Consider the following 12496-nt stretch of genomic DNA (forward strand, 5'->3'; position numbering starts at 1 on the left):
AGTAAGATAACAAAAGAAGAACTAGTATTTTAGAGGTAAATGGTAAAGTAGTAGTATCCAACATTGCTTGTCTAAAGAATGGCACAACTAATAAACAACAAACAATTTCATACAATTAATCATTAGTTGTTGATATTTGATATCAAACAACTAATCTTTAATTTCATTTGTTGCTAAAGCTGAAACAATTGTAGTGGAACAAAAATCTACCTCTGAAATGTGGTGGAGTAGAGGTAAAAAGGGGAAATACTTAAGATACAAGTGGCTCGATATGGTCATTTAAGAAAACAAGAAACACACCCACTTGAAATATGTATGTGTTTTATTGCTCTGTGTTCTTAAACATTTATAAACATTTAGTAATTATGACTTACCCTGACCCAAATTCCCAAAATAGAGTGCTAAAACTAGAAAAAAATTATTATTGAGTACAATCTGAAACTGAGTTGGGAAAGATGATATAAGGTAGCTAGCACATGCGTACAAGTTTGTGTTCTTGACAGAGCTGGGAATGCAGCAGTAGATTTGAGTAAATGTCAATATAGAATAGAAAACAAATATACTATTGGTCCACAAAAACAATATTTACAAAACATATTCATTATCTGAGAAGCAGCACCATACTTAATTATATCAAAAGCTTGAGTCTAACCACACTGGTTTCTGTCTTTTAGAGTAGCTTGTGTTGACAAATTTGTATTACCTTTCTTAAATCATGCATTTCTTTGCTGAGTGTATTTAGTACCATTATCCTGAATATACAAAGTAGCAATAAGTAAAGTTAACAAATAAATGGAGTAGAATAGAAAGTACAACATTAATGAAATGTAATTCTCATTCGAAGTGCAAGTAGCTCATACTTGTGCAGTACTGTGGATTCATGTCATTTGAATTTAAACCCGTTAACGTGCCTCTTTTTTTATTTTGAAATCGATCGGGCTTAAACGGATGTGCGTTATTGACATTACTTGATGTGAGGTTATAAAAGCCCGCCTCTTCTCTCCGTTGCTCCCTTGCGGTCAAAGGAAGCCACTGCAGCGTCTACTGGACCGAAAACACCAACAAAGTGAAACCAGCTGCTGTTGTGCAACATTCGACGCCATCTCGTGGTAAAATCAAGGCGAGACCCATGACAATATAATTGTCATTAGACTTTCCTTTTCTTAGCATTTTCTTTCACTAACCACCATTTTCAAAGTTTTTACTTTGCACTACAACTACAACAAATCCCACGCTGGTATTACACAAATGAGTGCAGTTTATGTATACATCGTTCTATTTTTGAATTTTGGATTATAGGTGGATTTGTGTTTAGCGGAATTTTCATTGTGCTCCGCAGTAATACGCTATAATAAATTTAAAAAAATTGGCATCTCCATTAGACCCAAAGTCGACGCCTCTTGGGTCTCTAGAGCAGTGGACACATTTAAAGTTACAGGGGATTTTGGGGTTTTGCCAGGACTCCTGCTTCCAGATTCCTGGAGGTATGACTCACTTAAGTGAATCAGACTGCTTTGTGCCCACTCGGGACTATGGTCTATTCTAGTAGACTGCCACGCAAATATGCGTGCGTGAGTGTGTGTGTGTGTGTGTGTGTGTGTGTGTGTTTCAAGGGGTTTAGGGTTACACCGCCGACCCACACGACAGGATAACTTTGGATGAAGTGTAAAGACTCGCTGAAGAATACTAAAGTAAACCTTGGGAGAAAACCCATTGCGTGAGTGCTGAGTGCTCTAATAAGGAAATGGACTACGGGGGAGGCCCGCAGGGTGTGCCTCCGTGAATGTGCGCGCGGCAGAGAAGAAGGAGGTCTTCAGGGCGAACCAGCACAGTGTCCCCACCCTTCTGCCCAACCCACATCCCCCGCAAACAGCCGTCCCCCGACTCCACACACACACACACACACACACGCCGATCCGAATAATACCGCAGCGACACGCCAGGACTCTTCTGCGGGAATCTACCCGAGGACTCACGACCCTGCTGCTTCAAACCAGAAGAACCAGCCGCACGGACACTTCCACTGTCTGTCTGCGTGTGCGCGCGTTTTTGCGTCTCCACATCGGTCGAAGTGCGGTCGTCTTTTGCGTCTCGGCTCCACGATGTATCAAGCCGCGAGGAAGCTGTTTTTCACGGACTGCCGGTGCGCCGACGATGCGTCGAAGGCGTACGACGATCTGTTCCGGAAGCTGGACACCAACGCCGACGGGAAAGTGGACGTGTCGGAGCTGAAGGCGGGCCTGGCCGCGCTGGGCATCAAGACTGGGAACGGAGCAGCTCAGGTGAGAGCCGATGGCCCGAAGAAGACCGCGCGCGATAATGACTCTGCAGTAACCATAACAACCAAGTGCAGGCCTCAGAGAACGTACATGCAGGCCCCTCAGCACATCATTGAGGATATGTACCAGGGCCGGGTCTAGGCAGGGGCAAGAGGGGGCCTGGCCCCCTCAAATACATGTTGTGCCCCCTCAAACTAGGTGCTGGAGCACAATGCCTCCTCAAGATTTGTGGCTGCCCCCTCATACATGCCTGTCTAGACCCGGCCCTGATATGTACTGTACTTAGACTTCACAGCTGCCTCTCCAAAAACATTTGTATTGTGGTCAATTATCTAAAAAATAACAACAGTCTAAAGCTGGCAAATAGCATGTGAAAATGTACTGGAATGTCTGAAACTGTCTCAATGCAAACTGCAGGTAAAGGTGAGCATTTATCGAGGGCTGCACCTTTGCTGATTAAATACTCCCACAATACTCGCTCTCATCAGTTTAAGCTGTAAAACCTGGAGTCGAAGGAAAGGTCAGGAGCTGTCACTGGCTCCAGGTGTTGTAAAAGAGGCGATTTCCATATCTGTGCAAATATGTGATAATGAACTATCCGAAAAAAACATGCCCACTGCTGCTATTCCAAACTCCTTTTATGGTCAGTTGTGTCTATAACTCATCTCTTGAAGCTTTTTTTCTTCTACTGATTAGCTTAGATTGGATTTGGTCGGGGCTCTTGAGACCTATCCAAGAGGTCCCGGTGTTTGTCATTATTCTGAGGATCTGGTCCTGAATCGGCACATGTTTAGATCGCCTTCAATAGTCTAGAGCGTTTCAAAAGTCTATCTTAAACAATCCCTCTGCACACAATAATTGTCTTTGCTTGAATAGCTCATTCCAAGTAAATAATACGTGATCAATTTTTAATGTAAAATCAGTTCCCCAATTCCCCCAAAACTCTGTGTGCGAGAGGGTGGCACCGCCAGCAGAACATCCCGCTCTGTGACACCATGAACCTGGATCTCTAATATTCTGTGTTGTCTTTAGAAAATCATTTCCTCCGGAGACAAAGACAACGACGAAGGGCTCGACTTCGACGAGTTCTCAAAGTATCTAAAGGAACATGAAAAGAAGTTACTGCTTACCTTCAAGAGCTTGGATAAAAACAACGATGGTATGTCGTAACAATCGTATTCAGCCAACTTTCAAGTTTACGAATGTTGAATATTTGCACCAAAAGTCAAACTAGATGCTGGGAACTCGACTGTGTCTTTTTTTTTCTTCTACATTTGAACAGGTTGTGTAGACTTTCTGGAGATAAAGCAGTCACTTGCCGATTTGGGACTGAAGATCAGCCAGGAGGAGGCGCAGAAGATCCTTCAAAGGTACGTCCGCTCCTTTTGTCGCTGCTATCAGGTCACTCTGAAGAGCATCGCCCACTAAATCATTGTAGATCATTTATTATTGATAACGTTTAATGGATTAGTCCCAGCCGCTCCAATCTGGGTCAGAACTGCAAGTTCACGGTGAATGTCAATGCAAGGCGACTTCCTCCACTAGTTACGGGATCCCTTTTACAAGTGCTGGAGTTCTGTGGAGTAACTACCTATTTTCAACAATGCACAACTGGAAATCTAAATGTTCTTTATTTTTTTTTAATTTTGCAATTAAGATGATTTTGCGTCTGACAAATATTGATAATTATTATTAGTTATTCTGTCAGGGTGAGCTCAAACTCCCCTGCATTTATTTTTATATTTATATATATATATATACACATAGCCCTGATTTAAACCCTTATTTTCTCTAGTAAAAACACGACTTTGACACATTACTGCAACTAAAACACTGTCAACATTCATTCTAACGGCGGACAGTTTGGGTCCTGTTCATCTCTTCATGTTGCTCTTTGCTCCGCTGGTCAGACAGGTTCTAGGCAGCGAGCTCTACGGCACGTTGTAATTGCCGTGAACGAGGAGAACGCTCGGTAGTGAGACCGAGAAAGGGAACCGACGCAGGATGTGCGTGACTGTGAATCAGATTGGTTGCAAAACCACAGAGAGTGATCGATGAGTGGGGTCGAGCAGGAACGACATGAATGTAAGATGTAGAGCAGACGAGGGATCGACTTTAACAGAGACCCAACCACGCGGGCGGGGTTTTTCCTCATTTTCCCGGAATTTATTTCAGAACACAAAAATAAGCTCTGAAAGTTTGCTAACTTATTCAGAAGTGTCGCCTAACGTAGCCTAAACTTGTTTTATTGTTATTGTCGGCGGGGGGTTTGAAGATTTAACTTGTTATTCTTGTTTGCGTGCTCCCTCTCTGCCTCTCAGAAGAAAGGAGGAGCTTATTGGTCGAGAAAGTGAAGTGGATTTGGAAAAGAGTATCTGCATTGTTCCTAATACAGTGCGTCATTTCCTTTGGCAGAGAGCTTGATCGTGTGATGTTGAGATAACTTGGGATTTCACTTCTCAAATATGAAATATGAAAAATATGCATCAGTCCCTAATATTTCATTTAATTGTGTTTGTCCCGTTCAATAATGACCCGTAAAGATTCTGCACAGCAGATTGTTCAGTTGTTAAAGTCATTTATTTAATATCATCAAGACTAACTGATCCGTTGCTGCCAGCTGTCTTCTACACTTTACCTAATGTATTGAGATACAAAAACCACAAATTGCTTGTTTGAGCATATGAGCGATTAAGTTATATGTCAGTTACTTCATTATTTTTCCTAACCATTTCATCTTATTATTTTTCCTGTGTCTCTCCTTGTACAGTATCGATGTGGATGGCACCATGACTTTAGACTGGAATGAATGGAGGGAGCATTTCCTCTTCAACCCGGCCACCAACCTGCAGGAGATTATCCGCTATTGGAAGCACTCCACGGTGAGGGAAGCGCCGGACTCCGCGTGGGCGGGTGTCAGGGAGAGTAAATAGCCCATAGTGATGGCTTTATTTCAGTTAAATTAGTGATGTACTCACAGAACACAGAACAAAAACAAAAAAAGAAACTGAGTACGTTGGTCCGATCAGAAGGGTTTGTCATGTTGTGGACCAAACCGTAAAGCTTTAAATGACTTAATTGTTGACGTCTCTGGAGACGGAGCTGGTGACTACAGTAAAGATATTTGTTTTCTTTCCTGTGTGAGAGTCACTTCAAGGCCGGAAACCGAAGAGATGAAAAGGCCCAATGTTAACTTTTAAGAACCATTGGGCCAAATGGGAAAAGCTGTTGAGCTGTCGGACCTTATATACCCGTCCTAAACCGATTGCAACATTCAATACCATCCAAAAATCCAGCGTCATAACTGAAATTTCCCATGTAGACAGTTGGTTTGAAGGAAATATCTTTGACTGTGGTTGCATGCCTGAGTCACAGCCAACCCCACTCAATGCCTAATCTCTGACGTTGGCAACCTCAGAGGTCAAATGAACCTGTGGCCGCTAAACTGAGCCGGACGTAAGCTAATTTCAGGGGGATTAGTTCGTCAGTGGGACGCCGACAGGTCACTGAGGGAGGACCGAGTCTAGAGGACAGGACAGGAGAGGCGTCCCCGGGCCGAAGCGGTGGTGACTTCTGATCGGCATATTCAGTGCTCCTCCAAGGGATCCGGAGCGATTCTGGCTCCCCCGTTATTGTAAAGGATCCCGATCCGTCTGAGGAGCAGAGTTCAGGCAGGAGTTCGGACTGAACACTGGGACTTTATTGCGCTGGATCGGAGGCTAGATCAAGGGCTAGAGATGTCCATGGCTCTGCTGCCCCCTCAGCAGCAGCGGCAGCAGCGGAAGGAGGAGGAGGAACGGGGAAACTGGTTTTTCATCGACCTTGAAGAGGATGGGGGGGTCTATGAGGCGGATGTGGACATGGTGGGTTTGGGCTTTAAGCCTCACTGTCCCGGGGTTGTCGTCTGGTCGTGGATGAAAACCGGGTTTCATACATTTGCAGGGTGGATTTTTGTCAGCAATACAATACATTTTAGAAATTATATGTTTATAAATGTAATTAAGAAATAATCTTATTATTATTTTCTGTCCCATTCAATACATATATTTCACAAACTTTCTGGGGTTTCTTTACTTGTATTATTTTATATCCTTCCTCATTCCATCAGTTTGTGTATTATTTTTGCATTTTTGAATTATTATTTTTGAGTTATTCAGAGGCAATCCAATAACAACATATAATGTTCGGTTGTGGTTGAAGGTGTGAGACCAAGGTGTTCAGGAGCAGTTGCATTGAATTCAACAGTTATTTTAAGGTATTCAGTAATATTACATCCCTCCTTCAAATCACCAAATCTCTGCCAAAATTCTCAATTAATCCCATCACAAAGCTTGTAATCCTTTCTGGGATATTGGGCAGTTTTATTAAGTTCTAAGTAAGTTAGTGTAAGTTGAGGCTGCTAATTGTAGAAACTGATTATCTTACATGAATATAAAAAGCTTACTTCCATGGAATGTAAATCATATTTGAAACAACACTAAGCTCTACAGAGACTCAGACAGCCTTTTGGCAGCTTAGTCATGTTTCTGCTCTGCAGTCAGCATACAGTGTACCGACGTCGGGGGATTTTGGCTCCAAGTATGCTTCTGACTCTACGTGTATGTATGTATGTGTATGTATAGATTGATGTGGGAGTATGCGGTGGATATTATGTTGTGTGTAGGTGCTGGACATTGGGGACAGCCTGTCCATCCCAGATGAGTTCACGGAGGAGGAGAAGACAACCGGCATGTGGTGGAAGCAGCTGTCAGCGGGGGCCATGGCTGGCGCCGTGTCCCGCACAGGAACAGCCCCTCTGGACAGGATGAAGGTTTTCATGCAGGTGAGTAAAACACTTGTCATATGTTAAAAAATAAATACAGTATACACATGTATAGATATATTTAAATATCTTATTATATGTCAAAGGCCTTCAGACCACACTATTAATAAAAGTAGGCTGCTATCTCATACTTCAGAATTACAATGAAAATATGTTACAGATAATGTAGCAAAAGTGGAAACAATGTAGGTGGTTAACCTGCTTGTAACAAATTGCAAACCATGTATACACAGGTGCATTCCTCCAAGACCAATAAAATCAGTCTGGTCAGTGGTTTTAAGCAGATGTTAAAAGAAGGAGGACTGATGTCTCTATGGAGAGGAAATGGTATCAACGTACTGAAGATTGCCCCGGAGACAGCCATCAAATTCATGGCCTATGAGCAGGTACGCGCCGATGAACCCCAAGATGCAATTGCAGCTGAAGTTCATTTCTACTGACGCCAACAGTCCCGATGAGTCATTAAGCTGTCGTGCAATGCTCCCATTACCGCTGTGCGTCATTAGTTCAAGAAGCTGCTGTCCAGTGAACCCGGGAAGGTGCAGACCCACGAGAGGTTCATGGCTGGATCGCTGGCTGGAGCCACGGCACAAACGGCCATCTACCCCATGGAGGTGAGCAGAGGGGGAGGCACTTACAGGTCCATCTGTGTCAATGGTTGGTTTATTACCACAGTATTAAGAGGGGAAAGAGAACACGCATTTTCATATACCTTTGATGACAAAAGTTGGTCTACATTAATTATCCTCGATAGTTACGGACAATTGTTTCATCAGACAGAAGGCTTCCTTCTTATCGCCGAGCTGCTGGCTGCCAAGAGTGCTGTCAGGTGAAGAGCAGCTCCTCTTAACACCTGTGCCCTTGCAGGTGATGAAAACCCGTCTGACGCTGAGGAAGACCGGACAGTACTCAGGAATGTTTGACTGTGCCAAGCAAATCTTGAAGAAGGAGGGAGTGAAGGCCTTTTACAAAGGCTATGTTCCCAATCTTCTAGGCATCATCCCCTATGCTGGCATAGATCTGGCGGTTTACGAGGTACATAGAAAAAGTATATACAAAAACTTGTTCGTTTTACTGCAAAGGTCACCTTTCAACAGGTAATAAACGCGTTGCTTATCCTCACCAGAGCTTGAAGAACCTCTGGCTGTCGCGCTACTCTAAAGACTCAGCCAACCCGGGCATCTTGGTGCTGCTCGGCTGTGGGACTCTCTCCAGCACGTGTGGCCAGCTGATGAGCTACCCGCTGGCTCTGATCCGCACCAGGATGCAGGCACAAGGTACACACGACCGAAATCCATCCAAAATGTTGTCAACTTTTGAATTCAGCGCATTGTTCCTATAATCATATGCAGAGGGATTTACATGTGTAGTGTAGTCAGTAACGAGTGGAATATACACTGATTGATTTCGACACACTTTGCAGCACTAAACAACACTCAAAGCAATTGTGCAAATATTTGATAAACTCTGTCTTACATTGGGCAGCTATAAAGCCTGATATCCCCTTCAAGAGTTAGTAGAGACTCAAAAAACAGGGCAAGTGGAATATATTCAGGTAGACGCAACATTGGTTGATATCCTCTCAACGTGCATGTTTCTGCCGCCCCCCGGTGGCCAGGAGATGCCAGCTAAATCCAAAGGTTCATGAAGATTAGCCTCACATGTTTTTTGGAGATTATTGAACGTGATTATAAAGATGAATGAAGATAAATTGGGGAATTAAAACTTTTGGCATCACGTGGGTGGTTACATTACATGTCATTTAGCTGGTTTAGTTGGTCAATGTCTTCTAAATACTCAAATGAAAGCACTGACATCATTACCTGACACTGGTCCATCGCTTGGTTTCTCAGCTTCTCTTGAGGGCTCGGAGCAGCTGCCCATGAATCTGATGGTGAAGAAGATTCTGAAAAAGGAAGGCTTCTTTGGACTTTACCGCGGCATCCTGCCCAATTTCATGAAGGTCATACCGGCTGTCAGCATCAGCTACGTGGTGTATGAGAACATGAAGGATAGCTTGGGTATTCAAAAGTAAGCAACAGAGGCCTCTGTTACTGTCTTTGAGCAGATTTGTTCATTTCAAAATAAGAGCTTCTTTATTTGTGGGTCATGACCTCAACGTACTGCAGATGGAGTCACTGCAGAAATTTGAGTTAACTGTTGAGCCATTACTTTAAAAAAGAGACAGAAAATTCTTCAGAGGGCTTATAAGGATTTATGAGATTTGGGTGTTGCACGCACTATTTGAAGTCCACTGCAATCTTGTGGCCCAGTATGGATCAACAGTATCAGTTTTATCAACCAAAGAGCAGAATGTCAAGTACCTGAAAACCAAAGAAAACTCTTACAGGTTTTATTTGTATTGTGAAACATTTTTTGCCAAGTTTACTGCTATTGATTTGGGTTAAAATGGTGGACGTTTTTGTATCAGTCATTTAAAAGCAATTTCTTTTAAGCTACATTAAAACTTGTTTTGCTATCTTTACAATGTAAATGTAAAATCTTCCATTTATTTACAAGCCCTTTCAGTTTTTTTTCATAGCAAACCTTTCAAGTGCAATAATGTACGGACACTTTGGTGGTTGAAATTCTGGTATGTTTGAATCCACTACCTATGAGGAGATACCTGTACCCATAGGTAATGGATTCGTTCCAAGTCTGGTGAATGGGAGTAATGTGCCTTGTGTGATTTTTCATCGACATCCATGGACTTCACACTCTGTTTGCCTTTCTATCCAATGTTTGGTTCCCTGGATGGTGTTTACGGTAATAAAACCATTTTAATACACTATGTCTTAGTGCATTTGTTTTCAGCCTACTGTGATTGAAATAGGTTTGAATTTGACTAAATACTTTTGATGTCTGTCATTAATGTTTGGCACAATCTACTGAGGAAAGTAATGTGTCAGTTGAGACCTCCAGAACCTGTTGGGTCAGAAAACTAGTACAAACCCAAATGTATTACAAACAGACTACAGGCCTTCACTCGAAGCCTTGAGTGGTGTGCAATGCCACATTGTGCATTTGACCCCTGAGGCCTTAAGCAGAGATTACTCTACTTAAGAGGTTTTGTAATACCCTTTTTCTCAGTAATGTCAGTACTCCAGACTTCAGCTGTCTGATCCTGGCCATGTCAAAGGACAGAGTGGCTCTGCCAATTTGTAAAATCAATCTGAACATTCAGGTGTCTCTTAGTGATTTGACTCACTAACAAAAAAGTGATTTAGAATCATTTTAAAGACCACAGACATACAAACCTCTACACAGAGGTCTTCAAAGTAAACCCCTGATGAGGAAACATGCTTTATAGCCTTCTGATAATGGGATTATACTTTCTATTAAATTTCTTCTTTATTCTGTTCGGCTTTTACAGAAGCTACTTCTCTATAGAATGAACGGCTCTTAACCAACCACACAGATTATGACCAGACCGACCTTTGACTAAGACCGTAGAGTAGGGAGAAGACATAAAACGCCGTGGCTTTATTGCATACACACACTATTTAACCAGCCAATAGATTTTTTTCTGGGTAAATTCCATTAATCAGGAGCGTGCCAACGAGCGAGAAACACGCCACAAAGGTCAAGACGGAGCGGAGGGCTTTGAACCAGCTCGGGTACGTGGGCAGCAGAGACAGATCATAATGCAGCGAGATTCCCAGGCCCATAATAACCATGGTGGCTGCGGGAATAATGTTGTCGCTCATGAGCATTGACCCCCACGCAAACAGGGGGGGCACCACGCTGTTGGCCAGATTGATCCAGTCGGGTTTGGCCGGGCTGCTCTCGGGGAGAGCGAATCCCCAGCGAGCTCCACCCAGGAAGGAGACAATCGAGGCGCCGTACGCTAACTGAGCAAAGGCCAAATCCGGAGAGTAGCCCTCGGCCGCCGCCATGAACACAGCGGGGGCGACGAAAGGGATTAGTCCTGCAAAGCCCAGGAACAAGGCTGGTTTGGGACCTTTCCACAAGTCCCTCATGTCATAGCGCAAGAGAGGCATCTCCGCGGGGGGTTGGAGCTTCGGTCGCTTCTTCAGCCTCACAGCCGAGGAGTGGAAATGTTGGTTCCTCGCTAGAAATGGTGGCGCTCTAACCCGGTCCCCGTGAGAGACATCGGCCCTGGCGAACGCGAGGACAGCAGGGGGGCTTCTTCCTCTTCCGTCGTCCCTTTCTGGTAACAGCAGCCTCGGGGCTGACGTCCAGCATCTTTGTAGAGGACCAGCCCGATGCAGAACCTGCACGCAAGAAATCCACATGATCAATCATTAGAAAACGAGAGCAAAAGAGCGTTTGAGGAAACCACATCACGAATACTTTGTTACCTTCTGAGCTGAGAGGGCGCTTTTTCGTAATACAGCAGAGATCATCTGAAAAAAAAAAAATCATTACGTGTGAAGTCAAGAAAAATAGAGCAAAACAAGTAACGACAAAACACGGTAACATTTGAGCCTGCAACTGCTGGACGTGCTGCGCTCACCTTCTCTAGTTAAGATCCCTTAATCAGCAGCACCGTAGATACACACATCTAACGTTATCTATCAGAGATATATGAACATACATACCTAAACTCATATCTATCGTTTTATAATATATGATACATAGACGTATCTATCATATCAATCAATAGTTCACGATGGAAGTCCCTGCAGAGATGACCGAGCCTGTTAGCATTAGCAGTGGACAGCTTGACCGCTGACAGCTAAACGGAGGACTCCTTTGACTTAACGTCACATTAGGAACGTACCGCTGTGAAAGCAGGACACCATTGGCACCTTTAGCTCAGGTTGAATACATCGTACGACAACTTTGTCATGAAGGTCCCAGGGTCAGCCAGCAGACAGTTATGCTGCCAGTGGCGGAACGTTGGTACGCAGACTATTTCTTCCGTGCGCTGCAACAGGCGTCCTGGATCAATGGTTCCGCTACAAAACAGTGAAATAGAAATATTAAATAAGACGTTGCTTCTTTAGTAGAAAACTGTGGACGGCTGGACACACTGACTAGTTGATCAATTAAAAACCACTACTGACGAGTAAAGATTTGTATTATTATTTGATTACCCAAATATAAATATGTAATCTCCAATATATCTGAATATATCAAGGATTTGTTTACTTTCTGCATATAAAGCATGATGCTGCTATTGCTACTCAAAACCTTATATAAGCAGGTGTGTGTCTTTCCAAATTGTATCCAAACAATCATCCAAGATTGACTCTGTCCAGTCTATTAAGGCGTAGGAAATATCTCACTGATGATCAGGAAACTGGGTGGCGACTGGGCTTAATTTCAAGTGTTTATGTCGCTATGATAGCCAGTAGCATAATCCAGAAGGAGTGTAAAACACTCACCTTGCCCCAGACAGTCTGATTTAGGCTCTCCAGGTCTTTGTCAA

The 12496-nt window shown here is 43.4% G+C and overlaps 2 protein-coding genes across 2 annotated transcripts; one reads left to right on the forward strand and one right to left on the reverse strand.

Annotated features, from left to right (window-relative positions):
* The first annotated feature begins 842 nt into the window (after window positions 1-842).
* LOC119216516 (mitochondrial adenyl nucleotide antiporter SLC25A24-like) lies at window positions 843-10429 on the forward strand. The gene is made up of 10 exons (XM_037469437.2): window positions 843-2282; window positions 3312-3438; window positions 3562-3649; window positions 5050-5161; window positions 6943-7101; window positions 7335-7487; window positions 7608-7715; window positions 7969-8136; window positions 8228-8378; window positions 8955-10429. Exons 1-10 carry the CDS (start codon window positions 2103-2105, stop codon window positions 9134-9136), a joined length of 1428 nt encoding a protein of 475 aa, XP_037325334.2. The 5' UTR covers window positions 843-2102; the 3' UTR covers window positions 9137-10429.
* Window positions 10430-10562: 133 nt separating this feature from the next.
* On the reverse strand, window positions 10563-12006 carry LOC119216519 (transmembrane protein 69-like). The gene is made up of 3 exons (XM_037469442.2): window positions 11846-12006; window positions 11424-11468; window positions 10563-11336 (listed from the first exon to the last, which is right to left on the reverse strand). The coding sequence occupies exons 2-3, from the start codon at window positions 11466-11468 to the stop codon at window positions 10605-10607; spliced, it is 777 nt and encodes a 258-aa protein (XP_037325339.2). The 5' UTR covers window positions 11846-12006; the 3' UTR covers window positions 10563-10604.
* Between the last annotated feature and the right edge of the window lie 490 nt (window positions 12007-12496).

Source organism: Pungitius pungitius, chromosome 7, assembly GCF_949316345.1.
Source record: "Pungitius pungitius chromosome 7, fPunPun2.1, whole genome shotgun sequence".
NCBI lineage: Eukaryota > Metazoa > Chordata > Actinopteri > Perciformes > Gasterosteidae > Pungitius > Pungitius pungitius.